Source organism: Anguilla anguilla, chromosome 9 (genome assembly GCF_013347855.1).
Source record: "Anguilla anguilla isolate fAngAng1 chromosome 9, fAngAng1.pri, whole genome shotgun sequence".
Taxonomy (NCBI): Eukaryota; Metazoa; Chordata; class Actinopteri; order Anguilliformes; family Anguillidae; genus Anguilla; species Anguilla anguilla.
In genome coordinates, this window is record NC_049209.1 from 2,347,881 (window position 1) to 2,375,145 (window position 27,265).

Consider the following 27,265-nt stretch of genomic DNA (forward strand, 5'->3'; position numbering starts at 1 on the left):
ATGATAAAAATCCTCATTTGTTACATTCTGACTGTTATCACTGTGTTGTGTGAAATTCAAAGGAACACAGAGAAGAAAAGCTGCTCAGAATTTTAATTTTTTTTCCCTCAAACATTTCAGAAATAGGTTGAACAACTTATTGATTTTACCCTAACCTACACAAACTGCATCCAAGCAACATCCAATTTCAAAACAAACTGCACACAAATGTCCGTGCTGCACAAAATCAGATTTTAAAAAATAATTAACAGAATAAACTTAAAAAACAGAGGCATGGGTTTCGTTACTCTATGCTGAACTGTATTTTACACTTTTATTTAAATTAATTCAAGTCAATAATGATTAATGTACATCCAAGTCACAGTACGTTGTAGAATCTGAATCGTTTGGAAGAGGGCCAGTCAAGCGCAGTCATGGGGGTTTGCTGCATGCATGTCACCACAGCAGAAGATGCAAATCCCTCCTGTGTCTAATCTACTCGCTGAGCTGTAGAGAGACTCCAACATCTACGATAAGCGGGCCTCCATGGCCACACTGATATTTTATATTGCATACATCTTCGGAAATCAGTCAAGTTTTAAAGGTAACTCATGTGACCCGTTTTTCCAATAATTCCCTTCGAAAGATCGTTATTTAGTCGAGGCAGATTAACCAAGGCAATCGCCTTTGGTGTCTTAAAGGGCAAACACTGTGGACCCCAGGCCTACAGAAACTGCCACCGCTGCAAACTGCGATGAAAACCTATGCAGTTTGTTAAAGTCTAAATCAGGGATCAGCAACTCACGGTCCTCGAGGGCCGAGAACTGCTGGATTTCCACCCTCCCGTTGCCTGGGAGTCAGGTGTGAAGACACAGTCTGGCCAATCAGTACCACTAATTACCCGGGAGAAAAGAAAACCAGGGCTGGATTTGGATTTGAGGGCCAGAGTTGATGATCCCTGGTCTAAATTAAATGACCCTGAAAACAGCACAACAAGCACCTGCAGGAGACCCCGGGACAGCTCCACACGCCCCGATTCAAAAGCCCCAGCAGGGGGGCAGGAGCAGCCCGTCAGTCCTGGTGGTCGTGCTCCTGCCCCGGGATGAGCCACCGTATGCTCTCCGTGCGCAGCACGGCGTAGATGGTGAAGCCGGATATGAAGAACACGGAGAAGACCAGGAGCCAGTCGATGCTTCTCACGGGCACGCTGAGGAGAGGGCCCCTGCTGTCCTCCTCCGTCACGTTCTGATCCACGCTGGCTTCAAAGCCTGAGGGGGGGATCGCGTCAGACTCACAATCAGCACGACGGGTAACGGCCTGGGCAGTTTTTTATTTATTTATTTATTTTTTTTAAACAGCCTCACTCGCACTTTAATGAGCAATGTGGCTTTAAAATCCAGCTATTTTATCTGCAATATGGTCGCCAGTATTTCTCAGAAGAGAGACTGCACACACCGGTCTGGTTAGTGATGAACGACGTCAGCGTCTCCATGGTTCTGTCCGTCTGGTTGAACCGGGCCATGGGCTTCACCCCCTGAAACAGGAGGATGTTGGGCACCGCCACCGTCCCAAAACGAGTGGAGAGGCTGAACGGGAAGAGAGAAGAGCCCGTTTAAAAATTAAAGAAGCACGAGTAAAAGCATTTAACAGACGCCAGTAACTGGGGAAATTGGATACACTTATTGCATTTGTGCATAACAGACACATACATATCCAGATTGTAGGTAAACGGTGAGCACTAGGTACCCTGTAGCGGGTAGGAAAATGGCAAGCATTTGTTCGGCTGAATGGCCTGTTCATTATGTTATGTTATTCTATGCTATGCTATGCTACGTCACGTTATGCTATGTTACCTGCTGTGCTGGGAAGCATCTAGGGCCAGGAAGTGCATGCTGGGAAAGACCCTCGGCAAGGCGTTGAAGTGTGGAGCAAGATTGGCAGAGAACTGGCACCAGGTCGTATAGAATAACACCAAGGAACACTCCGTGCTGTTGGCGTTTAAAAAATCCATCAAGTCCTGTAGGAAGAGAGATAGTGTGATGACAAGTTATAACATCCTGAGCCGCTGTGCTAATTAATGAATTTCGTGCGACTCCTCCAGGTAGAAATTTTAACCTGTCCCCAACAGAGAGATGTGGAAAGGTACCTGTGACGCGTTCAGGATCATCACTGCAAAGTTATCGATCCCCGTGATGTTCCTTTTGTCACAGCTGACTTTGTACGTCTTCGCAGACTCGGTGGAATTCTGCTCGTCCGCGGCCATGTCAACGTGTACCATCCCCAGAGTGACCGGCTCCATCTCTTCCGTCTGCTCGCCATTTGCGGTCTCTTCGCCGGTCACCGGCGACAGAATGGAATCGCACTTCCCTCCCTCCTCGCAAGGCGTAGAAAAGTCTGCCTGGAAATCTTTGATATTTTTCGGAATAAGGGACTCCATGCTGACGGCATCTGAAGGTACGTTTGTTCCCATGACCGCGTCTGCGATTTCCGCTGTCTTGTACTGCCGCTTCGGCTGTGGCTCTGGGTCGTCTGTCAGTCCCACAAAATTAGGACTGTTTTCCATGTCGGATATTAAGAAAGGGTCTTCATAAAATTTTAATTCCGATGTCTCATCTTTATCTGTATAAAACAGAAGCACTCTTTAAAAATGTTAGCTAGCGAGCCCCACACACACACACACACACATCGGAGATGGAAACCATGAAAGTGATCAGCCTTCATTCCCCACACTGGGATCAATGGTATTTGAACACTAGCTAACAGCAGAACTAATGGCTGAAATTAAAATTTCAACGTACTTATCAGGCTACATTTTACATTCACTCGCGTCAGACTGTAGGTCACAATAACTACAGTTAAGAACGCAAACACTTCATGCTAGCTCGCTGCACAATCGTAGCATTAGTCGGTAAACTTACCAGCTGATGAAGCATGGCCCAGTTCAATCACGAAGGCAGTCAAACACAGAGTGCACATAAATTCTACTGTATTTGACGACCACCCCATAATTGCACAACTAGCAAGCGAACCTTTACATCTAAGGTTCTGAAGGAATATTCTGAAGCCCGCTGTGGTAGAAATGTTTGTTAGGTCACTAAGATAAGCAGGCTACGCTAGCCAAGCATGCTAGCTAACGACATCATTCACCATAGCTTGAAATAGTGAGGCACTGGAATAATCTATTTCCAGGGCAAAGGTTGTTTTCCTTTTCACGTTGTTTGGCAACGTTTTTACCCTTTTCTAAGATTAAAAATGTTAATTATATACTTATATTTCACGGAATGTATTCTAGATCTTCTTTCGATCATGAAAAAGACATTAATGCACCAGAATTCTACTTATCACGTGATGTAAATAAGGACTGCCTGGCCATTGGTCCGCGCCCATCACGTCATCTGCCTGCAGACGTCGTGCAGATTTTGCGCCGAATGGATTTGTAAAAAGCCTTTTTATTTTGTAAAAGTTGGTGGCTGCGACCTAACATAGTGCTCTAATTTTGGTGTCAGCCATTTTGTAGTGTGTCCCTTAGCACAAAAAGGTAGCTTATAATTAATTGCAGAATGTGGTGTACAAACTGTACACTTTCCAGAAGTGGTGTATCCTAGAATAAGTATTTTGTTCAAACACTCACTCCCTACGCCAAGTAGGAGGCATTCAGTAGTACAAGTTCAAGGCACCAGAAAGTCTACAGCATAATGGAAAATGTGTGTTCTATCACATCTATCTAATCTTGTCATTAACAAGGTGAAGCATAAAGGTAACATAAAATAATTCACAAATGTTCCTCTACAAAACACTTAAGAAAATCTGAAATCTGAAAAAATAGTTGATAGAAACTGTAGTGTATGCAATCCTCAAACTGATATGCCTATAGATTCTGGAAAGATGCTAGTTTTGTTGTTGATCATTATATTCTGACTTTATTTTTAAATCTCAAAGTGTGGTCTTTGGATTAACTAACAATAGTAAAGAGAACAGAGATCAATTTTTAAAAATTAATCTGATTATTTTCTTAGCCAAATATTTTCAGAAAACCAAATTTAGAAATGTAATGCAAGAAGGCATAAGATGTGTAGACTCTAGCCAACTGTTGGCTTAAATTAAGTAGATAGATTCTGAGACACAACAAAATCAGCACACTGCAGCCCTCCAGAATTTAAATCAGAACATGTTCTAATGAAGGTCAACTTGCAGTCAAATGTTAACACAATGGCCAGGTTTCAAGAATTCTGAACAAATACATAAAAGCCTTGCATAATGTGATACATGAAAGCATTTTAAGTGCCACTCTTCTTTTGCCCTAAATTTCATAAGTAATCTTAGGGTTCTGTAGATACAATGTACCTAACCTAAATATCACCCTATTATTACAACATTGTTAAAAGAGGCATACATCTGCATACCATTTATGCGCCCAAAAACAATTTAACAGCCCGTAATAATTTAGAGAAACACCGTAACCTGTCGAATAAAACATATTAATTACTGTGCACCAGCAAAGGCGAGGCTCTCTATCAGTCTAACCACAACCCATTTCATCCTGAAGTTTGATTAGTAGGTTCCTTATCAAATGATGTTTTTTTTTTTTTTTTAAGACTGGAACACAGTCATTTTTTACCCCGAGATGTTGGAACTAAAAGGTAACATTTCCAACAATGTACTGCAGTAAATTAATTATTTATACAGACCAGCGTCAAACTGGGGGCCGTGTCATAACGGTAAGTCCTTCGATTATTTGTTGTATTTTTTTGTACATTCAAATATGTGTGTGGGATATTATCCATAAATCCATGTGTAAAACAGCAAATGTCAAGATACTGATTTAAAGTTTATTACACAACTTGTCTCCACACTCGACAATCATGCAGAAAAAGCAAAAGAAAAAAAATGTATAAAATAAAATACATATTTTATCTATATTGGTTACAATGTGTTGATTACTGGGCTTAATTTCCAGCTAAATAATTTGGTCAACATGTATGTCTGATGAGAAGGAAAAATCATCTTCAACAACTGAATTACTGGAAAAGACTAACTGAAGTCCATGAAGGTTTCTGCAAGAAGAACTGTGAAGAACTGCAAAAAGAGAGAGAAAGACAAGCCTTTGAAAACAAAGATCAGCATGGGATGGTACTCTGGGTTGTAATAACTGTACAATTTCAATATACGTATGAGCAAAAACACCAACACAATGTATCCATTAGTTTGCATACATTGCTCTTCTTTCCCAGCTATTCACGAGTCTTATTCTGGTCGAACCGTTTTTTGCGTCTCATTTCATTTTGGACATGGACAATATACCCTGTCAATACACCCACACAAAACCAGCACTGTGCCTCATAATATTCCAACACAAAGACTGTCAACTGCCCACATTCATCACAAGACTTAAATCAGTAAAGCAGGAATGTCCACTTTGGAATGCTGCTTGTTATTTTAGTCCCATGTATGCGTGTTCTCCAGTTTGTTTGTTTTTTTCATGGGACACTTCACACAGATTCTTTCCTACTTGGGTTTTTAAAAAATGTAGGTTCACAAACATATTTTTAACAAAGAGTTCTAGCAAGCAATATATCAGTACACGTTCGATAAACAAGTGATAACTCTCATAGAAACCAAGCACAAATGGTCATATAATATGGACAACAGGGATCATTCTCACAAGACATCCAAAAAACAAAAAAGGTACATTTTTTCCATACCCCATGTTCTCAAAGTAATACACAAGTTAACTGAACACAATTGAACTGCACATTGTATTAACAATGTCAAATGACAAAGCCCATCTTCATAATAACACAGAGGCAGGTGATAATATCAATATGTTGTGAGTATGAGTTTATAAACATCGTATCAAATATGAAACATTGCTACATATAGGCACTACAAAAGAATGTAAAATTGCACTGCAGTGTATAGTGTAAAGAAGCAGTGGTCAATGTTCTTTGCTGAATTCATTTTGTTTTGTTTTTTTCTTAGGTGTTTATCATTTCCAATAGACTTACATTTATTTGGAAAAGCTCGGGAGGACAGACAATTTCTAAAATCTACCAGCATACAGCATACACACTTCAGAATACACCATCAACATATGCGGTCTTCGTTAAAAAAACGAGAGAAGACACGAATTTCCGATTTATAATAAAAATAGTAGAGGTAAATACTGTAAGTGCTCTTTTGCCTGTGCGAGTTGCAGAAAACTACTATTTAAAATGAGAAAATCCTCTTGATTTCAATTCAGCTGCTTTGATTTTTTTTTTATTTTATGAATGAGCCAAGCTACCATGCACAAAATTGTAAATTCACACAGTTTTTTGAGAGTTAAGAGGCAGATTGCAGATTCTTTGGTTGAGGGAAAAATCAAAGATAAGAGAAACAATTGCAGGAAATCAAAACTCACCGAGACCTAATTAAGACGGTTTAATCTGGAACTTGAATGTTTGTTTTTCTCTCTCTTTTTTTAATTTTTACAATACAAATACCCCTTTTACATGGATGGAACCAGAGAGAACCTGATTGGAGTTTTGGAGGACCAATTTCTGCACAAAGCTTTCAAAGCATAAAACTAATTGTATCAATAATTATAATATGGTCAGATCATAAAACACACATAGAACACCAGCAAGAATATTGCACTCAAATGGTATGCCACAGGGCTGTAACACACCAGTGGGTTCATATTATTATTAATAATAATAAAAACAGCCAAGTATGAACTTTTGATGTTTCACAAATGTTAGTTTGTTTGCCCTTGGACTTCCAATTTATCATGACTCAGTGAGACGGACAGAAAAAGTTATCTTGTTTCACAAAATGACAGAATAGAGTAAAATCAAAGACTACCCTACCATTCACACCAGCAGGCACACAAATATAATCTTTTAAACGATATATATATGCTTTTATGTGACAACTTAAAACGTGTTCTCTTATTTACCGGTGACAGATTCTTGTTAGTAGTAGCAAAATCCATGAGTATTATTGTAAATGGACTATTATTAGTCCTACTGAAAGCTGTACAAGGACGCTATATTGAATTGACATTAAATTTTTTCTTTCATCAGCTGTAATATACATCCATCAGACCAAGAGTAAATCTATGTATAACTACACACCATTTGTAAAAGCATATAGCTGGCTGATTGTCTGTCACTCAGATGCAATTCATAGCACAGACAGCCATGTTTGTGGCATTGTACTTGAGGAATGCCATCTTCCCTTATTACGACAGACGACAGAGAGCCATTTGGTGCGCAAGGCAATAAACAAGAACACACATAAAACACCATTAACTATTATCTAACGCACTCCTCAAATCAAACAGGCCATACGTCAGATTTATTCTGAAGAGTGGTTTCATCTGTAATAAAAAATATAACAAAGATATTTTTCATAATCCTTTTGTGTAAATCTTGAAATAACTCATAGTTAAAACTTCGACCGTGACAACAAACCTGCGTGAGTACATTCTGAGACAAGTAGCACCATTTCTCTGGGAACCAATAGCACGGCCTTAACGGTAGAAACCTAGGAACATTCTTTAACTCCCGTTCACTGCAGATTCACACCCACAAATACAATGACAAGAGGAACATCTTAACTTCATAGGTACAATAATAATAAATAATGTTTTAATTTAATAAAAGGTTTGTCTTAAATTGGTGCTATAGCCCATGGGGGTTACAAATAACTTTCCATTTTGAAACCGATACATTTTGAAGTCATTTCAGTTTCAGATCATGATTTCAAATTGCTGTGCTCCATTACTTGAGAAAGGTAAATAACCATCACTGGACATACACCCAAAATATTCGAATGGTACAAATCACAATCTTTTATCCATATTTAGACCCACGGAAACATTAGAGCTTTACAATTTGGCAAACATTTGACTCCTGAAGTTTAAGAAGTGCATCAAATGCTTTAATGCATTGCACTCTAAAGGGACTTTAAAAATTATTCTTATCTGCTATCCTGTCTACATGTCCTAACTATATATTTTTATCGTTGTGGCATAACATTTGAATCAACTACAGTACACGGCCAAAAGTACGTAGACACCAGACACCCAACATCTCATCCAAAATTACAGGCATTAATATGGAGCATTGCAGCAGGGATTTGCTTCCATTCAGCCAGAAGAACATTAGTGAGGTCGGGCACTGACTGGGCGATTAGGCCTGGCTCGCAGTTGTTTTTCCAATTGATCCCAAAGGTGTTGGATGGGGTTGAGGTCAGGGCTCTGTGCAGGCCTAGTCAAGTTGTTCAGCACTGTTCTTGACAAAAACATTTCTAAATGGACCTCATTGTGTGCCCGGGGGCATTGTTATGCTGAAATTGGAAAGGACCTTCCCCAAACTGTTGGGGAAGCACAGAATTGTCCAGAATGTGATTGCATGCTGTAGCATTAATATTTGCCTTCACTGGAACTAAGGGTGCCTAACCCAAACCACAAAAGACAGCCCCCAGACCAAAGGGTGTCCAGATACTTTTGGTCATATAGTGTACTTTCCAAAAGGCAGCATATTTTTATTTTTTCCTGTAGCTAATTACAGTTTTGACTCTTTGCCTTGAACTCTTGCATCAAATATATTACAATATTAAAATACAGATTCAAAAGACAAAAACATTTTTTTGATAAGGTGTTCATATTTCTGGTGTTGTTTATGTCAGCATGCACTGGACAGTTAATTCAGACAAGACATAAACTGTGGGAAACTGGTGTTGGGTACTCCAGTAACAGGTTCTTTTTTTCCGGCAGATGTCCTGTGGCAAAAGAAAAACACCTTCTTACACGAAACTACAACCACTACAACCAAAACTGCGTTTCAATTTTTTTGTTTTGCACACAATATATATTTGATATATATTCATATGAAAAACACACCTGATTTAGGCAGACACACATTAGAGGTACCGTGTCAATATGAGGATTTAACTTTGAAGTAAACTTCTTACTTAAAAAAAAAATAAAATAAAAAAAATAAAAAACACACCTACATCCTCACAAAGAGCTTTGGAAAAGTTAAACATTAAGCACGCTCTCTAGTCCAGAGCCTCTAAGAGGGCATGCACTCAAGCTGTTTTTACTGCTGCCAAGCAAAGCGATAGATAGATATGAAAGCGGGACATTACTCGTTAGCTTCCTTGTCTTTGCCGTTGGGCTCGCACAAACCTCTCTTGTGCATCATGGTGTAGGGGAAAGCCGCGCCGCTGCACGCGCCGTAGCCCAGCTTCGTCAGGCGGGACAGGGTCTTGATGCTGCCGGGGGGGCGTCCCGGGCTCACCTTGTAGCCGGCGGCCTTGGTGGTGCCCAGCGGCCTCCCCGGGCTAGTTTTAAAGCCGGCCGCCTTGGTGGTGCCGAGCGGGCGGCCCGTGCTGGTTCTGTAGCCCGCGGACTTGGTGGTGCCCGACGGCCGGCCCCGCCTCCCCGATTTCCCGGCGCCCTTTTTTTTCTTGGAGTCCTCGGGCTTCTCGCCGTTTTTGACCCCGCCGGGCAGCGGGAGGGGTTCGTTTCGGACGTCCTGCCGCTGGCAGGGCATGGGTTTCAGGGTGTTCTGTGGCAGGGGTGGCAGAGGGGGCAGGGGCATTTGCAAAGGGGGTGGGGGAGGAGGGGGGTAGAACTTTGACTGGGAGGTGCATAGGTCAAAATGACTGGTGGGGTGGCGCCCATCTTCAGCAAGGCAGGACGGTCTGCCACTCATGCAATAGTCGTTGGCGTTGCTGGAAACCTGGCGCATCATCTTCTGTTGGGGGGGGGGGGGAAGAAACATGCAGACATAATGTCGCTTTGTTGGGTGTCTTAAAGTTGTTGGATACCACATGTGCACGTGCAACTGCAAGCAGCTTTGAAAAACGCTGATAATTGCAGAGCCCAGAACAAATCACAGAAATGATCAAACGGTAAACTGTACAGGCTGTGAATGCCATTGCATACATTGCAAATATTCGTCTACAAAAAATAATACATAATTAGATAATGTTAGTCTTAAATCAAATGTTCTACTAAAAGGCAAGAAGTTCTTTCTAGTTACTTTATTAGGAAGTAATGGTAGTAAAGTGCATCTAGAAGCCAGCAAATTACGAGGCATAAATTAAATTGTCAGGAGCATGACAGTAATTCATTTAGAATGTGTTTTAAAAATTAAAATAAAAAATAAAAAAACATTGTTTCGAGCCCTCAAACTATCGCGAATCTTCTTATAATGACAACCAATGTCATCACAATCCAGCTAATACAAAACACAAACAGATACAATGCAAAATATTCGCTCGTCCTGTAGTTGCAAGGTGCTTGTTTACGAAGTTTTTCGGGCAAAAATAAAAACTTACAACATTTAGACGTCATTCTGATGGTTAATTGATTTTATGAACATGCCAAAAGTTTATTTTTGTCAAAAACATTTTTCCAGAGCGTACGGATCCACTCTATAAAATAAAACAAAGCAAGCCTACATTGAATGACTATTATATGAAGGGTCGATACGGAAGCTCTCAAACTAGTTAGCTTGCCAGCTAAAGCAATCGGCCTGGAAACTCTGTTTACCTATCTTTATTATTCAAAGGCAGCAAGCTTGCCACCCCCTGCATTTTTTGTAATAACAGCTATGCGAAGTATAAACGTTTAACTAAAATGTCGATGTACATTGTCCTCGATATGGAAATGTAAACATAGCTACAACATATGTCAGTAGTTAAACAGATATGGCACACCGTCTGCAGGAGTGGTTGATAGCTAGTCTAGCTAGCAAGCTAGTTTCATAGTGGGCAATGGGTGTATCGAGAGTAAACCTTTTCCTTTGATCTTGAATAAAAATTAATGTTTGGCATGCAGTGGCTAGTCTTTAAAATGTTTTGCTGGAACCGAATTCTACTACTAATCCCGGGTTTAAAAAATAAACAACTGCACTCAGAGATTTATTTCCCCTGACGTTATACTGTACAGTTAACATAACGTTACAGTAAACGAACAAAAGGGTTCTTTGTTTTAGCGATAAATCAAGATGAACAAACGGCGCAACTTCATGATTAAGTCATTCAAATAGAAAAATTACACAAACTGTCTAGCGATAGGACATTTGGGCTGTATTTGACCTTACAGAAATATGTAATTTAAAAAAAAGAACAAATTACTGTACCTCGATTGTTTGCGGATCATGGAATGCAAAGGGTTAAATAGGAAAACGAGAGATCTTCCATCCTTTAAATTCTAAAACGGATTCATTTTTACAGCAGATCGCAGGCGATCGACTGCAGAACGTTCGCCGAACGTCTCCTCCGAAAAAATGAAATACTAAATGCTGATTATTTTCGAGGTATATATTCCTGCTGGGTAGAGGTTTAGATGAGAAAGGCAGCCATTTCCATTAAAAAATTAAGACAGAAGGGAACCCGGCGCATGCGCACACTGAACGAAGGGGAAGGGGCTGCAGGCAACAAGATAATACAAACACACTGATTTTTAATTTAATTAATTAATTTAAAGATTCGTACTGTTTCCTGAAACAAGCCGTTTTGCAGGAACGCACACCGATTTAACATTGGGAAACGGTAAGCAACCGGGGTTCGCCGCGCCTACGAGAACGTATGCGATTACGTCATAGGAAATAAAATTAGACGCAATTAAAGTTTAAAACCGAAGCGGATCTTATGGCTGGTCCCCGGAATTAATTGCCATTATTATTTTTAAAGAGTTCGCTGTAAAGTGTAGGCGTGGCTTCATGCTCAACACAATCAGAAAACATACCGATAATGTCAAATCGATTCAGCTGTATTTTCAGCGTGTGGTTTTTATATCATGAATTATTTAACTATGCAGAAACACCACTCCCGAATATACAGACAAAGAAACTGTTTGTTTACGACCATTCCAACAGTTGGATTGTTTTGGTTTAAAAAAGAAATAAAGAAAAAATAATGAGAGAATGAGTTAATTAAAACAGTAAAACCATAAACGTGACACCGACTATGTATGAATACAGTGCTGATTAAATAAAGAATAAAGCATGCATAATCAAGATGTCGATATCAGATTTATGAATTTTTCCTCAGGTGTTCAAGAAAATTTATACTTGACCACAGACAAAAAACATAAGTCTAACCTATACATCTGAATTTTTATTACTGGAAAAAAACAAAACATAATCCATCAATCAGGGGTCTGTTCACATGTGGGAAATTGCTTGAATATTTTATTGTGCTAAAAAGAAAAAACATGAGAAGTCAACAGCTTGATTTTCATTGTACAACTCAATAAGCAATTTTCTTACCTTGGGGTATGGGCGCTAGGTACAAACGAAAGTTCTTAATGTACAATCCTTTTATTTGCCATTTTAAACAGAATAAAAAATATTTTGCATGTGAGACATTTAAACTGGCCACTAGAATTATCCATAACCCTGACCAAGAGTGAGTGACGTCTTCGACCGAATACACATATACACAAAAGAGGCTTTTTCCAATCATGGTCGACACAGAGAGCACAACACATCACACGGTAGCGGAGTTGATAATTTTGTAATGTACCTACAGAAATGGGAAGCTTACCTATGGGGCCTGCTACAGGAAATATTCTGTGTCCAATGCACTGGAATTAAAAATATACTAAAACATACTCTCAAATCAATTTTTGGACATAATGAAGATATTTATCCAGCTTCGATTCCCATTCTTCTACAAGACCTTGTATCTTCCTTTGCTGGTTGGCTGGTAGGAGTTTTGCTGAAAAGGAAATTAAATAAAAGGTTCAAATTACGTTCGGTTTTACTTGAGGGTAACAAAGCAATGACTTTCATTTACATTTTATATACGCTCACGTACTTAGCAATCACATGCAGACACACACATACATACACACGCATATACACACGCACGCACTCTCAGGCACACGCATGCACACACACACACACACACACACACTCAGGCACACGCAGACACACACACATACATACACACGCAAAAACACACACAGGCACGCACGCACGCACACACACACACACGCATATACACACGCACGCACTCTCAGGCACACGCATGCACACACACACAGGTTTAGCATTTTCAACTCAAATCTCTCCCCTCCAAACGAGCAGAAGGTGAAAGAGAGCGAGATGGCACTCACTAATCTGATGAGCTCCTCTTTGATGAGCCGGGTGATCTCAGCCTTCGCCTTCTGCACAGCCAGCTCGTTCGCACCTGAACACAGTGTTGAGAAAAACAGACGGAGGCGTTAGGAGGCAGAACAAAAGGCCCTGCTGGACAGGAGTGGAACTGCGCGGTGACGCTGCTTAGTGGTGAAGCGGTCGGCGTGCGGGACTCACTCTCGATGGCCAGGTAGATCTTCCGCTCCCCCTCTTTGGGCTCCTTGCCGGGCGGGAAGTAGGTCCCTCGGATGGTGATGGCCGCCTCAGAGTACTCTCCGATCCTCTGCAGCGCTTCCTTAGAGGTGACCTTCCACCTGGCCGTCTGCAACACAGACAGGAAGTCGGGCGTTACAGTTTCCTGTCCGCAGAAATCAGCCACTTCTGCTACTACCACTGTGGGCTTACCGTGGGGGGGGGGGGGCACGCGAGGGGGGGTCTCACCTGGGGGAAGTCGTTGATCTCCAGCTCCTCCTCGTAGCGCTTGATGGTCTCGGACTGCTCGGCGTTCTGCCGCTCCTCCTCCATCTTCTCCACGGGGATGTAGTTCAGCTTGGCGTTGATCTTCTCCGCCAGCTGCTCCGCGATGGTCTTGGCGGAGACCGAGGGCGCCAGTATCGTGCCCCCCCTCAGGATGGCGTTGGTGGCCTGCTGCATCACATCCTGTCGGGGGGAAGGGGATGGCGAGGGGTGAGGGTTGGGGGAAGGGGATGGCGAGGGGTGAGGGAAGGGGATGGGGAGGGGTGAGGGTTGGGGGAAGGGGATGGCGAGAGGTGAGGGTTGGGGGGAAGGGGATGGGGAGGGGTGAGGGTTGGGGGAAGGGGATGGCGAGAGGTGAGGGTTGGGGGAAGGGGATGGGGAGGGGTGAGGGGGTCAGTGACTGCAGCAGCTGCACAGGTATGGGTTTTTTTTTTCTCAGCGGAAACGGCGGGACCCACCTGAGCCTCCGCCCCCAGGTTCTTCTGGGCGTTGATTTTGAGGGCGAGCCTCTTGGCGATCTCCAGCTTCTGGATGTTTCCGGCGGAGGGTATGGCGAGGCCGGCCAGTCCTGCCGCCGCCGCCGCGGAGCCCCCGCCCCCTCCGCCACCCCCGCCGCCCCCGCCCCCGGGCGCAGACAGGTCCTTCACCCTCTTCTTGGAGTTGAACATGCTCTCGATCTGCTCGTCGATCTGCGCGGGGGAAATCATCCAATCACGTTAAAGCATCCTGTCTCTAATCACGGAGACTTCACACTGGACAATGGCGTCTGCTAATTAGCAGTAAAATAAAGTGACGTGCATCAATCGGCTGAATTATACGTGTACCACACAAACGGATGCACCGTCATATTTATGGGACCAAAATAGTCATTTACTTCAGAAAGTGCTCCCTGCATATACTCAGCGAAACCCCAGAAATAAGTATATTATCTGGGGATTATATAAATTTTGCCAACTTAACAGCTTTCTCCTCCAGTGTATTGGACAGCTACACTATAGTAGGCAGGTGCGCGGATTCGGATACGGCCCGTTAGGATAGGGTGGGGGGGGGTGTGGGGGGGGGGGGCGGTGGGTGTGGGGGGGGTGTGGGGGGGGTGTGGGGGTGGGTGACTCACATCCAGCGCCGTGTCCTCGTCGTCAGAGTCCTGCAGGCCCAGCGCGGCCTTCTGCAGCTTCTTCCTCTCATTGGCCAGGGCGTGCTCCGTCTCGTCGAACTTGAAGCCCTTCCCCGAAAAGCCGCTGCTGCTCCTGATGCTCTTCCCCTCCTGAGAAAGGGCAGAGACGGGCTCAGCGGGACCCTCCTCCACACGACTCCCCAAACACCACAAACCTCCGCCAACCGTTCAGCTCCCCACAGGCCCAACCCCATTACACTGCACTGGAACTGACAACAGCGCCATCGCTGCCAAGAGCGAATACTCCTGCCCATTTATGTCTTTTTTAATACTTGCCTCACGCTGTTTTCTGAAGTGATGTTTTTTTTTTTTTTCCCAGTTACAAAGAACATTTCTAATTTCCGCTTGAAGGCAAGAAAGTTCAAAACATTAGAAAACTAACAAAACATGCTGATAGCCCGCTCAAGGTTGACTAGGTTTTGCCTACGTGAAACCCACAACTATCCTTGAGCTTTGTCTATCTGCATGCAGCTACAAGTGGCTTTCTTCACAGTGACTGAAAGAGCGAAGACACACTGTAAAGTTAAACTGCAGTCGACGCTAGCCGGGGCGGCTATTTTTGGAACATCGCTGCGGTTTGACTCGAGAGCGAAAGCAGCGAGACCGAGGCTCCTCACCGCTTTCTGCTGGTCTTTGAAGTTGAGCCAGAGCTGCTCCAGCTCCTTGGGCACGGGGGACCCGGACAGCTCCAGAGCCTTAATGATGTCCCCGGCGTATCGCACCTGGTCTTCCGTGATGAACGTGTACGCAAACCCCTGGAACACAAGGGAAACAACGACCCCCCACTCAGACTTACACTCAGGGAAATGAGTCACTAACACACAGGCACTCACTTTTTACATGGAAACTATTCTTAGGAGTCGTGCATCAGCAGCCCACTGTCTTTAAGGTGAACAAGTTTCTGCTCAAAGATGAAGTGGTGGCCTAAAGTTTTAAATTAAATAATTTTAGTAAGCATAGAATTATGTTCACACTAGAGAACCAAAGCTTTATTTAGCTGAACTTAAGACCAGACTTAAGACTTAAGACAAAGAGTGAGAATCTGGCGGTTCTGGCCGAAAAGCAGAATTCGGTTTCTGGAGGCCCACCTTGTTCCCAGCCCTCCCGGTCCGTCCGGCCCGGTGGACGTAGTCCTCGTAGTGGTTGGGGCAGTTGTAGTTCACCACCAGGATGAGGTGCTTGACGTCCAGGCCCCGAGCGGCCACGGACGTGGCCACCATGAGTCGGCACGCCCCGTTCTTGAAGTCGTTGATGATGCTGTCCCGGTCGTACTGGTCGATCCCTGGGAAGGAACGGTCCTCGTTACTCAAAACACGCCCCTCTGCCCACATCCCAAACTCTTCCACAGAACTTACTCACGGCCTCAGGATAAACAGAAGCGCTTTAGGAGAATGACAATCACTCTATGAAACTCTGAACCAGTGAGAGGGAGGCAGAAGGTGAGGGACATGGAGAGATAGACTGAAGGGGAGTGAGGGAGATGGAGAGAGAGAGAGAGAGAAAGCGAGTGAAGGAGAAGGGGAGAAGGGGAACAAGTGTGATGGAAAGAGAGAAAATGAGTGAGTGAAATAGAGAGAAGGCAAGTGAGTGAAATGGAGGGACAGAGAGAAGGCGAGTGAGTGAAATAGAGGGATAGAGAGAAGGAGAGTGAGGGAGAAGAGGACGTAGAGGTGGAGGAGTATCTGCGCTCTCCTGTACCTCCGTGCAGGGACATGCAGGGGTAGGAGGCCTTCATCAGGTCCTTCAGCAGCCCGTCCGCGTGCTCCTGCTTGTCCACGAAGATGATGACCGAGCCCTTCTCCTGGTAATGGCCCAGGATCTCCAGCAGCTTCAGGAACTTGCTCTCCTCGTCGATCACGATCTGAACAAACGCACAAAAACCCTCAACTGCACGCTCCTTAAAGCTTGAGACTGACAAACGCAAGCCACAGCCCAACACACTATTCCCACCCTGCTGCAACCACACATTTGTGTTAGCCAGAGTCAGCCTCTGGACCATAGACTGATGCAGAGCTGCATTTGTGCACTGGTGTCCACCAATAAACAAAAATCTACAAGTGCGTATCATTGAGATGTCCACTATTAATAACAGGTAGGGTTCAGTACCAATAAGTAAGAAATAGAGGACTTTGGGCAGGTAGGGTAAAGCAGCAGTAAGGTATAGAGGATCATGGGTAGGCAGGGTAAAGTAGCGGTAAGGTATAGAGGATCATGGGTATGCAGGGTAAAGCAGCGGTATGGTATAAAGGACTCTGGGTAGGCAGGGTAAAGTAGCGGTAAGGTATAGAGGATCATGGGTAGGCAGGGTAAAGTAGCGGTAAGGTATAGAGGATCATGGGTAGGCAGGGTAAAGTAGCGACAAGGTATAGAGGATTATGGGTAGGCAGGGTAAAGTAGCGGTAAGGTATAGAGGATCATGGGTAGGCAGGGTAAAGTAGCGGTAAGGTATAGAGGATCATGGGTATGCAGGGTAAAGCAGCGGTATGGTATGAAGGACTCTGGGTAGGCAGGGTAAAGTAGCGGTAAGGTATAGAGGATCATGGGTAGGCAGGGTAAAGTAGCGGTAAGGTATAGAGGATCATGGGTAGGCAGGGTAAAGCAGCGGTATGGTATAAAGGACTCTGGGTAGGCAGGGTAAAGTAGCGGTATGGTATAAAGGACTCTGGGTAGGGAGGGTAAAGTAGCGGTAAGGTATAGAGGATCATGGGTAGGCGGGGTAAAGTAGCGGTAAGGTACAGGGGAATTTACCACGTGCTGCTCCACGTCGGAGCACACCACGCTGCGGCCTCCCACTTGCACCTCGATGGGTTTGGACAGGATCCTCCGCGCCAGCGCCTCCATGGCCCGCGGGAAGGTGGCGGAGAACATGACCGTCTGCCGGTCGGGCCTGATGTTGTCCACAATGCGCATTACCTGGGACACACACAGGGGGCGCTGCTCTCAAAACCAACACAGCCAACTCAACCTGACAAAAAAAAGGTCATCACCCTTGACAAACCTCCCCAGCGTCTTTATCAGAGGTCTGTTAATATTAGGGGTGAACAGTATGAATAATCTGGGGGGCGATATGAATAACCATGTACCCAAAAGTTGATGTTAAGCAATTTCCGGTTGATACCAATATGACCCCAATATTACTGTGCATCTCTGGTCAAGGTCTTTTGGAAAATAAAAGTATGTTTCATATTGGGAGTACAACCGCACATGCACAAAAAGGCGTTTATACACAAAGTAAGTAAAAACAGAGCGAAGCCCAGGGCTCTATAATCAGTCATTAAAGCTCGGAGACACCGACCTCCAGGTGGACACCACTCACCTGCGGCTCGAACCCCATGTCAAACATTCGGTCCGCTTCGTCCACCACCACGTACGTGACCCGCCGGAGATTGGTCACCCGACCTACACCCAGGCACAGACACGGGCAGACAGACAACCAGTCACTCCCGAGCGAGAGCGCTCTCAGTTCTCACATCAAACTGCCATTTTCTACTGGGTTAACTACATTTCACAGCACACCACTTTTTTTTTTTTTTTTTTTTAAACAACAACATTTAAGTAAGTTCCTCTGAAAGCTAGATCTTTAGTGGCCAAATTGAGGTTTTAGTTTTTCCATCTTGCGTACCATCTCAAGAGCAAGGAGACCCTGAAAAAGCCAGAAAACAGCCACACAAATATAAGAGAGAGACTCTGCCACATGACCCATTATCTGAGCGGCTTTTCACCTACAAAAAAACATATTAGAGATTACCGCGCATGTGTGGAAGAAAAAATTATATCTTCACTGATCTCTTATAAAAGATATAAACAGCAAGGGATATGCACTACATTTTGTTTCACATAAGTTATTATTCATGTGGCTGTTGCAAATGCAAATTCTGAAGTCCTTAAATAACGGCGATACCCAAATTACCTTATACACAGAGATGCAAACATGTCTAACACATTCACTGAAATCATTTTTACAGGTGAAGTCTTCCGTATAATAGGCGATTCCGTCTATACTGCTCTATACCTTGTTCAGAGTCATAGGTACCTTAACCATGTGTCAAGCAAGTATATTTGTGGAACAAAAAACTGAACACAGGTAAGAAACCTACACCTCTACGCCAAGCTAAAATCCCCAGGTAGTATTATCTCCGCACCTACCTTTGGCTGAATTATCTTCAGGAATACTTCATTAGTCTGGAGGATAAGTTTCCCAAGGTGGTCAAATAATGTCAACAGTTTAGTAAGTGGAACGGATTTGACTCACAAACATCAACAGTCCATGCGATGCATGACAACTCTGACTGACCTCCTTAAAGCTGCAGTACCCATCTTCTGATACGCACTCATGCAGAGCATTTCCTTAACAAATATGAAGCTGGCTCAGTACCCAAATAGCAGCAGTGTCATGAGATCAAAGTCCACTGTCTAGCTTTCAACAGAGCGCTGCCAAATTGAGCACTTGGGGTTTGACAAACGCAGTCTAATCAATGTACAATTTCAGTAACAAAATTCACTTTTTATTGCCTTTGAATCAAGTAACTGTTTTTGGATGAAGCCAGTGATTGCCACTGAAAGCATGCTGATGTGTTATTGATTCCAGAGTTGTTGAAATCCTGCGATTCTTGGCTGACGGTCGCAGCATAACGTCGGGTTTCACTGACATTAGGCCTCTGATACACTCCCTCGTGTTAATCACACACTGATCTCATTAAAAACACCTCAGGCAGGCAAGCAGCTAAACAGGCTTTCCTGTACTTCAACTCTACAAGCACCACTGGAGAAAAAGAAAAAAACATTTATGATGCAAGGTTATTTCAGTGTGCTAACCTTTTAAAAGGGCTTCAAAAAAAGGTGCTTTTTCTGTTTTGTTTATATGGAATATTATAGAACAGAACTCAATTTAAAATAATTTAAAATAATGCGCTTTTTTGTCTTCACTGACTCTGCACTAGCATGTGAAGAATGCACAAGCAGTTATTTTCAGTGTCGTTTGTGTCTGTTTTCCACACTGCCAGGGTAACAGGCCAGAGGTAAGGAATGGAGAACGCTCAGCCCCCTCAGCTTATTGATGCGAAGTTCAAATCTTAAGGCAGACAAAAATCTACACCCAACCAAGGTTCGCTATTTTAAGCAATTTCTTGCAAAACTGCAAAATGCAAATCAATTAAATGAAAATGGCTTGCGTCTGCTGTGCAGGATTCATAATGTGTAGGGAGAAAACGAAAGACAGGACTGTCCCTGTTCAAATTATGTGCCCCAAACAGGGAAGTGTAATTCAGCAAAACACTGTCCCCATATTTCATGTGTGGACACGCTGGTTAAAACACGTTGAAGCTGGACAACCGCTGGTCCCTGTTCAGCGTGAACACTGACTGACTGACCACGTTGGTCACAAAGCTACACCCTGAGCCGACCAGAGGAGGATGGGTTCCCTCCTGAGGTTTCTTCCCATCTGTCACAGGGAGTTTTTCCTTGCCACTGTTGCTTTAGGCTAGCTCCTGTGGTGGTTTAGGTCAGGCAGGGTTGTCTATGAAGCGTACTGCGACAATTGTTTGCGAAATGCGCTATATAAATAAATTTTGATTTGATTAATTCATTTGATTTCATCGAATTGGGTCTGATCCATAACCAGTTCTTGATTTTCATTCAATGCACACTGTAGGAGATGCAGGTGAGTGTTTCACAACAAAGTCTCACTTTGAAAAGCTGATTATTTGACAAATGGGCAGGGCAAAATACCTTTTCAAAAAAACAGATACTGCAGCTTTAAGAACAACAGCACCAGACATTGCTATGAATTTAATTTAATAATCTATAAGCATAAGGCACAGTTAAAAAAAAAAAAAAAAATCCTAACACCTGAATGTAGGCAACTCACCACTGTTGGCACCTAACATATCAATCATTCGCCCTGGCGTACAGACGATGATCTCCGCTCCTCTCTTCAGCTCAGCGATCTGGGAAAGGGAAAGATTAACCAGGCAAATCAGTGTTTAAAAATCCATTCATTTTTAAATCAGTCAGTTGCAAAAAATTTAAATCCCTCAATTAGCTTTAAATCTTTACAGTGCAAGATCACAAGCAGGCGAATAGAACATTCTTGGAACTGAACATTCTGATGCTGATGTCACAATCACTGCTGGTGACTGAAGGCAGTGGAGTTCTAGAACACTGATTTAGAATTTTGAAAAAAAAAAAAACATTCTAAAAAGCCTGCTCTTCTAAAGGGTTAATATACTGAGCTCACTGCAGTATATAAAGCCAGCCCCTAGCCTTCAGTATCAGCCTGTACATGGTAAAAGAGCAGTTTTAACCCAGACAGTGACTCAGGGGGTGGAGGATACCTGCTCACTGATCCCAGTGCCGCCATACACACACACCACCCTCAGGTTCAGTAGTTTGGAGAACTTCTTGCACTCTTTGGTGATCTGCAGCGCCAGCTCTCTGGTGGGGGTCATGATTACCGCTGTGGGACAGACGGCAGGTTAGACTCCTTTGGCAGAATTAGTAGAATGTAATTAAAATAAGAGTAATAAAAAAAAACTAAGAATTAGGTGAACTAAATGATCAAGAGAAACCTGACATTAGCCCTAATGTCAGCCATTTCATTTTAATGCCACATGGTAAGAGTGAAATCAGTTTGCTGTACAAAAATGGCTCTCTTTAATAAACAAGAACAAGAACAGCTTATTATCAACCTGTTTTGCAACTGTTTTTAAGGCGAAGCAGTGTCCTGTGGTTTTTATGAGCATTAGATACCATGAGGCTCTTCAGGGACCCACAGGTAGGATTTCAAATCAGCATGAAGGCATTTTATATGACTATGAGTCAGGCCAGTTAAAGTCAGACTCCAACACATCGTCCCATAACAGAGGTGGCCCGTACCATTTAATTCTGCAATTCTGCAGTTAGTGCAATAACAGGTTATTCTGCGATTGGAGAAACGGATGCAGGAGGAGACTGGAAGCCGCTGCCCTTACCGATGGGGCCCTCAGACTCCTCCAGGGGCCTCTGGTCCAGGATGTGGCGGAACATGGGCAGGAGGAAGGCGATGGTCTTCCCGCTTCCCGTCTTGGCGATCCCGATGAGGTCACGCCCGCACATGATGGCGGGTATGGCCTGGGTCTGGATGGGCGTGGGCTTCTCGTAACCGTGCCTACCACAGGGGGAGGGGCAGAGCTGTTAAGTGTGTGTGTGGCACAGGGTACAAAGCTCCTACGCGTGTGCGTAGGGGTCTGAAATGCTTTGGGATTGCAGTCTAGAAATAAGCCAATCCCAAACTACGGAAGTTATGTTCCCCATTTCAAACGAAGCAGAGCAGTCCATCGCCTGTTTCGATTAACTCAACACCCTCAGCCTACTCCCATAAGCCCTGGAGCGCCTCAACGTTTGTACGCACTGCACGTCCATTTCAAATCTGCGTGTTGCAAAACAAATCACCATGACGATAACGGAAAAGACGTACTTTTTGAGCGCACATAGGATCTTCATGGAGGTGCCGCACTGCACCCAGGTTTTGATTGGCTTAGGGCAGCCTTTACCCTTCACCATGATCCCCTCCAGCTCTAAGCGGTACACGTTCACCTCTGCAGAGAGAGAAAGAGAGGGAGACATAGAGAGTGCAGAGAGAGAGAGAGAGAGAGAGAGTGCAGAGAGAGAGAGAGAACAGTGTGTAACGAGAGCAGTGCAAGACATATAAAACAAGCTGTATCGATCCTGGATGCTGATTGGCTGAGACCGTGTTATGCCTAAGAACGCCCCTGTAGCTGTGACCGCGTTCGCGATACAGCACGGCTTCTCGTGCCGTATCGCTCAGGCCTGAACTTCATCTCCCCAGCTGCGTGTGGCCGTCCGTCAGACTCACCCTCCGGCGTCATCTTGGCCAGCTCCGGCACCTCCACGTAGAAGTTCTTGCGGTACGGGTCGTACTCGATCTTCTGGTGGTCCACGGGCTCCAGAACCTTCCGCTGCTTGGTCTGGTAGCCGGTCAGCGCCGTCTGCAGGTCCACCTCCTCCTCCTCAGAAGAGTACTGTCCAGACACAACAAATCAAGCGCCTGACCTTTAGCTCTGCACACAAACCGTAAGGGATTCAGGCATTATAGTGGCATAACAGGAGGAGACCCAGACTCTTATCACAGCAGGGTTGGAGTATGTGCTTATCACACACAACCGCAAAGCCACTAATTCAACCACTGTTGGACAGAGAAAGATTAGTTTCAGGTGGCGCCCCACGACGCAAACATTTTAACTGCCGATGTTAGAATTACATTGCAATCACTGAGCAGACCCTGCCATGCAACCATCAGCATTACTCACTGTACAAAGTACAGAAGCCCATTCATAATCAATAAGCATAATATTAACCCAACAAACAACAATGCCCACTGTAACAATAGTAAGTACTAATAGACAGATAACCTTCACACAGCTGCACCCATGACATTGGGACTGTTTTGTTAAGACAAAGGCCATTTTAAAAGTCTGGCAGAAGGTCAGACATCTAAAGAAAGAGCGGTACCTCCATGGCGTCCTGGTCGTTCTCCATCAGTTCTCCTTTCTTTTTGGTGGTATGAGGCGCCTTCTTTGTGGTTAAAACCGTCATCACCTTGGTCACCTTCATTCCCCCCTTCTGTTGAAAGCGATTCAAGATGAGAAAGTGCACTTCAATGCTTTTAGGTGTGAGATCACAGTCATGTGATCAGAATGTTCTTACGTGAACATTCTAATGCTGATGTCACAATCACTGCTGGTGACTGAAAGCAGTGAGGTTCTAGAATGGCTTATAATTTTGGATTAAAAAAAAAAAAATTCTAAAAAACCTACTCTTCAAAGGGTTAAAAAGCAGCTTGTACCTGTCCATGCAACAGACTGTGTTCAACTTGAAACAATTTAGTTTTGAGTCATGAACTTTTGACACTTGTGAATCAACAGCTACCAAAATAAGAGCGTACGCAGAGGACCCCCATGGTGCCCGACCCTTACCTTGTCGTTCCCTCCTCTCATGCTGCCCATGTTAAACTTCTTCACCTCCTCCTTCACCTCCTCCATGTACGCGTCCAGGGGGTCCAGCTCCTCGCCAGTCTCCTCTTCCATGGGCGCAGCCTCCTCGGGGGCGGCTGCTGCCTCCTCCTCCTCTTCCTCTGCCTCTGCTGGAGCCAGTGCCTCTTCATCGTCATCTAAAGACAGAAAGAAAGCCATCACAATAATAACACTTAACAAAAATGATCTTCCTCCTTCTCCTCATAGCTGCTTATGAAAGGAAGGAAAGAACATTCCACGCACATTTCTGTCTAAGGACGTTAAGTTTCAAACAGGAGTTTCTGGGTGGCTGCTGAGGGACCCATCCTTCTGAGACATTGTTCCGGTGGTATCCTAGCAACCAGAGCATCTTTCATCCCCGTATTTAAAAGATTTCCCGCCTCCTTACCATCATCGTCTTCCAGACTCCACTTCTTCCCCTGCTTCATCTCCTCCAGCTCCTTCTTCAGCTCCCCGATGTTCTCCATGGCCTTCCTCCTCTGCTCCTCCCTCCATTTCTCCACGCGCTCCTTCCTCTTCCTCATCTCCTCCTCCAGCTTGTTCTGGTCAAAGTCTTGCTGCACAGGGGAAAAAACACGAACACAAAGACATGTTAACAGCACACATAAAAGGGTTGGTTCTAATTTAGCAAGAGAAAGACACTGCGGACAATAGCCCCTATTCTCCAGTTTGAAATGAAAATATGACCAGCTTTTTGACACCGGTGACAGTCAAGGATCAAACCTGTGGTAAGTGGACCCAGCTTGCCGTCGAGGAGAGTACATTTATCAATTTGGCCAGTTGGGGGCCGTATAAAAGGATAACTTACATCTTCAACCTTCTCTTCCTCCTTTTCTTCCTTTATCTTTTTCTTCTCTGTAGTCTGTTCATTGTTGTCTGACCTTTCCTTGCTTTTGGACCTATGAAAAACCACAACAAGACAAACAGAGTTGAAGCAGCGAGAAAGACAGCATGTCATTATATGCTCCAATAAAGCTTTCATGAAGTGATACGTTCTTAACTTCACAGTCAATCGCACCAAGTGATACACTTCAGACAGGCAGGTTGAACCTTTTTTTCTGAGAAAGTGATATTGCGTTAAGAGTATTTGTGTAGGCGGCAGCTGACAGGTCATCGCTTAAAGAGCGTTTTTACAAGCAGGTGCTCACCTGTCGTCGTTTTTCCTGCTCTTGCTTGGGCTGGCCGAGCGGGACCTGTGTCGGCTCCTGCTCCTCCTCCGCTCGCGACTGCGGCTTCGCCTTCTCTCCCGGCTCCTGGATCGCCTATAACAGATATCAATCACCCTCTTCAGCACCGAGTTCCAACTAGCATCCAGAGCTTTCCACAAGACGTTAACATTTAAAAAAACCACTCTTATCCAAAACTCACATTCTTCAACGTCGATGTTTTGTTTAAACATTTCACGTTACGTACTTTGCTCAAGGGCGCCGCTGTACTCTCTCACCTGGGACGCTTCCGGTCTCTGGAGCGCGAGCGGCGACGCTCTCTGCTGCGCGACCGTTCTCTCCGGCCGCGGTCGCGTTCGCGGTTGCGGGAACTAGCCCTGTCCTCGCGCTTCGAGCGCTTCTCCGGAGACCGGCTCTTCGACCGACTCCCCGAACGACCCCGCGAAGCCGACCGCTTCCGGTAGTGCCTGAGGAAGTGTGAGTGCGCAGATCAGTTCATCCATTTTTTATAAAAACACATGACATCTTAGACATGCCCCCCCCCCCCCCCCCCCCCCACAACTCTGGGAAAACAACAAATGGTCCCCCCCAATATTATCATGTCATATTAGGTGGTATAGTTAGAGCCCCCCCTCCCTTAAAAAAAACCCCAAAATGTATTCCCTGTATGCTGCCCCCCTCTACATGCTTGTGAAGTCCACTGAAAGAGCAGAGGTCAAATATAGCCCAACACATGTACACATATACGATCGAAATGTTTTCAACATACGTCCCAAAACTGAACGCACACTGTAAACGTTTTAAAGACTTTTTAATGGACTTGTGCGAATGACATTGGAAACTGCATTATATATCAGGGCTCTGCAGTGCTCCCGTTTTAGGAGCATTTGCAAACCTACTAATTTGGATGCATTAGTGCGCTCCTATTGGTGCGCTCCTTTTTCAACTTAGGTCAGAACCTAGTATATGTCTGGACCGGCCGACCAATGGTGTAACTTCATAACTCGGACGACCAATGGTGTAACTTCATCACTCAGTCACAGACATTCGCGTTTGTATGGCTGGCGACGCTGTCGTTATATAATCAATAAAGTTCTTTAAAAACCCAAAAGTGATAGTGTTGAACCCGGTATACGTTGGTTAGATGATGTGTCATTAGATATTTAGCATCACGCGATGTACAGTTGGGGAACCACTGGTCTCAGGCCATTTACGCATGATCCACTTGAATATACCGTCGGTTAATTATCTACAACGAATGCGAACTACTCTTTGTAGGTTCGTTCGTTAGCTAGCTAGCCACTTAGCTCAAAACTGGATTTTTAAATATTTTTCCTGCTGATCTTGCATGTGAAATAACCAGTGTAGCTAGCGAGCGAACCCACAAAATTAACGTTATAACGTGGGGTTGCCGAAAAGGCAAGGAGTTTGATACAAGCTAACTAAGCTGCGTTAAAGTTTATGTCAGTTAAACATACTAAGTAGAGTAAGCACAGGCCGATACAATTAGATATATAAAAAACGTGGTTCGTATAATAAGATAGCTAGCTAACTACCTAGTAGGCAGTTACTTTACAGTACCATGTGAATACCAGCATCTTACCAGCAAACCTTTTGTATGCCCTCGCTATGTACTCCGACCAAACACGCCACGCACAAACACGTAAAAGCTACTGCAGGTCAAAATTCATAGCCAAGCACAGCTAAATATACGGATAAACTTTATAGATTCAAGTTAATTATTTTGCATTCACTTGTAGCGAATGGTGAACTGCTCCATGTAAGCGTCCCTTTATGTGGGGCCTATCAAAATCATTGCTAACTGGCTAGGTAGCAAGCTAACTTTAGTCTTCACAAAGTATATAGTAGTGAGAAGGCAAATTATCAGACATTTTTTTTTACCAGCAAAAACTGAGCTGCGTGTACTAACCTCGACTCTCGTCCCATGACAGCTGTGTTAACTCCACAAGAAACTGCAGCGTATTTAAATGACTGGTTTCGTTTTCCTCCAATATTATTTTACTTCGCAGTCCCACAATCCTGAACTGGCGTTATCATTTTGCGAAAGCGAAGAACGTCAACATTAAAAACTACACTGCCCCTAGTGGTAGGATGACTTGTTAAAATGTAGCTTAGCAAAAAAAGTCTGAAGACAATAGGTTATTGAGTGATTTATAATTTTGATCTCTTTGGCAGTCAGTAATTATAACCCTACTCGATATCATCTTGGATAAAATCCAGCTTACTATAAAAGCAGTATGACATAGCTTGCATTTAATAGGCCAACTACCTATACCT

At 44.1% G+C, this 27,265-nt stretch overlaps 3 protein-coding genes across 4 annotated transcripts; all 3 read right to left on the minus strand.

Annotated features, from left to right (window-relative positions):
• Window positions 1–75: 75 nt before the first annotated feature.
• txndc15 (thioredoxin domain containing 15) lies at window positions 76–3,337 on the minus strand. Its single transcript, XM_035433901.1, has 5 exons — window positions 2,898–3,337; window positions 2,126–2,598; window positions 1,833–1,996; window positions 1,435–1,565; window positions 76–1,247 (listed from the first exon to the last, which is right to left on the minus strand). Exons 1-5 carry the CDS (start codon window positions 2,983–2,985, stop codon window positions 1,051–1,053), a joined length of 1,053 nt encoding a protein of 350 aa, XP_035289792.1. The 5' UTR covers window positions 2,986–3,337; the 3' UTR covers window positions 76–1,050.
• Window positions 3,338–8,624: 5,287 nt separating this feature from the next.
• Window positions 8,625–11,569, minus strand: c9h5orf24 (chromosome 9 C5orf24 homolog). 2 transcript variants are annotated; one of them, XM_035433650.1, is made up of 3 exons: window positions 11,118–11,569; window positions 9,155–9,725; window positions 8,625–8,745 (listed from the first exon to the last, which is right to left on the minus strand). In XM_035433650.1, exons 2-3 carry the CDS (start codon window positions 9,720–9,722, stop codon window positions 8,672–8,674), a joined length of 642 nt encoding a protein of 213 aa, XP_035289541.1. In that variant the 5' UTR covers window positions 9,723–9,725; window positions 11,118–11,569; the 3' UTR covers window positions 8,625–8,671. The 2 variants fall into 2 exon arrangements, with proteins under 2 accessions (XP_035289541.1, XP_035289540.1); XM_035433649.1 differs by having other exon boundaries at window positions 9,115–9,725; window positions 11,118–11,559.
• A 583-nt stretch (window positions 11,570–12,152) lies between these two features.
• Window positions 12,153–27,032, minus strand: ddx46 (DEAD (Asp-Glu-Ala-Asp) box polypeptide 46). Its single transcript, XM_035433648.1, has 23 exons — window positions 26,898–27,032; window positions 25,246–25,434; window positions 24,950–25,063; window positions 24,610–24,700; window positions 24,190–24,358; window positions 23,745–23,938; window positions 23,281–23,391; window positions 22,625–22,790; window positions 22,226–22,346; window positions 21,741–21,916; window positions 21,105–21,226; window positions 20,639–20,717; window positions 18,089–18,171; window positions 17,521–17,685; window positions 16,471–16,633; window positions 15,861–16,054; window positions 15,390–15,527; window positions 14,713–14,862; window positions 14,057–14,287; window positions 13,563–13,781; window positions 13,299–13,443; window positions 13,100–13,173; window positions 12,153–12,699 (listed from the first exon to the last, which is right to left on the minus strand). Exons 1-23 carry the CDS (start codon window positions 26,912–26,914, stop codon window positions 12,652–12,654), a joined length of 3,159 nt encoding a protein of 1,052 aa, XP_035289539.1. The 5' UTR covers window positions 26,915–27,032; the 3' UTR covers window positions 12,153–12,651.
• Between the last annotated feature and the right edge of the window lie 233 nt (window positions 27,033–27,265).

Coding starts and splice junctions, on each gene's coding strand:
- c9h5orf24 (XM_035433649.1), bottom strand. CDS start 9,722: ATGATGCGCCAGGTTTCCAGCAACGCCAACGACTATTGCATGAGTGGC. Junction 8,746..9,114: donor AAAGACAAGGAAGCTAACGA/GTAATGTCCCGC, acceptor CTTTTGCCACAG/GACATCTGCCGGAAAAAAAG.
- txndc15 (XM_035433901.1), bottom strand. CDS start 2,985: ATGGGGTGGTCGTCAAATACAGTAGAATTTATGTGCACTCTGTGTTTG. Junction 2,599..2,897: donor GGGCCATGCTTCATCAGCTG/GTAAGTTTACCG, acceptor TGTTTTATACAG/ATAAAGATGAGACATCGGAA. Junction 1,566..1,832: donor GATGCTTCCCAGCACAGCAG/GTAACATAGCAT, acceptor CTTCCCGTTCAG/CCTCTCCACTCGTTTTGGGA.
- ddx46 (XM_035433648.1), bottom strand. Junction 23,392..23,744: donor TGAGAGGAGGGAACGACAAG/GTAAGGGTCGGG, acceptor CGCTTTCAACAG/AAGGGGGGAATGAAGGTGAC. Junction 14,863..15,389: donor TCAAAGACCAGCAGAAAGCG/GTGAGGAGCCTC, acceptor GCCCTTTCTCAG/GAGGGGAAGAGCATCAGGAG.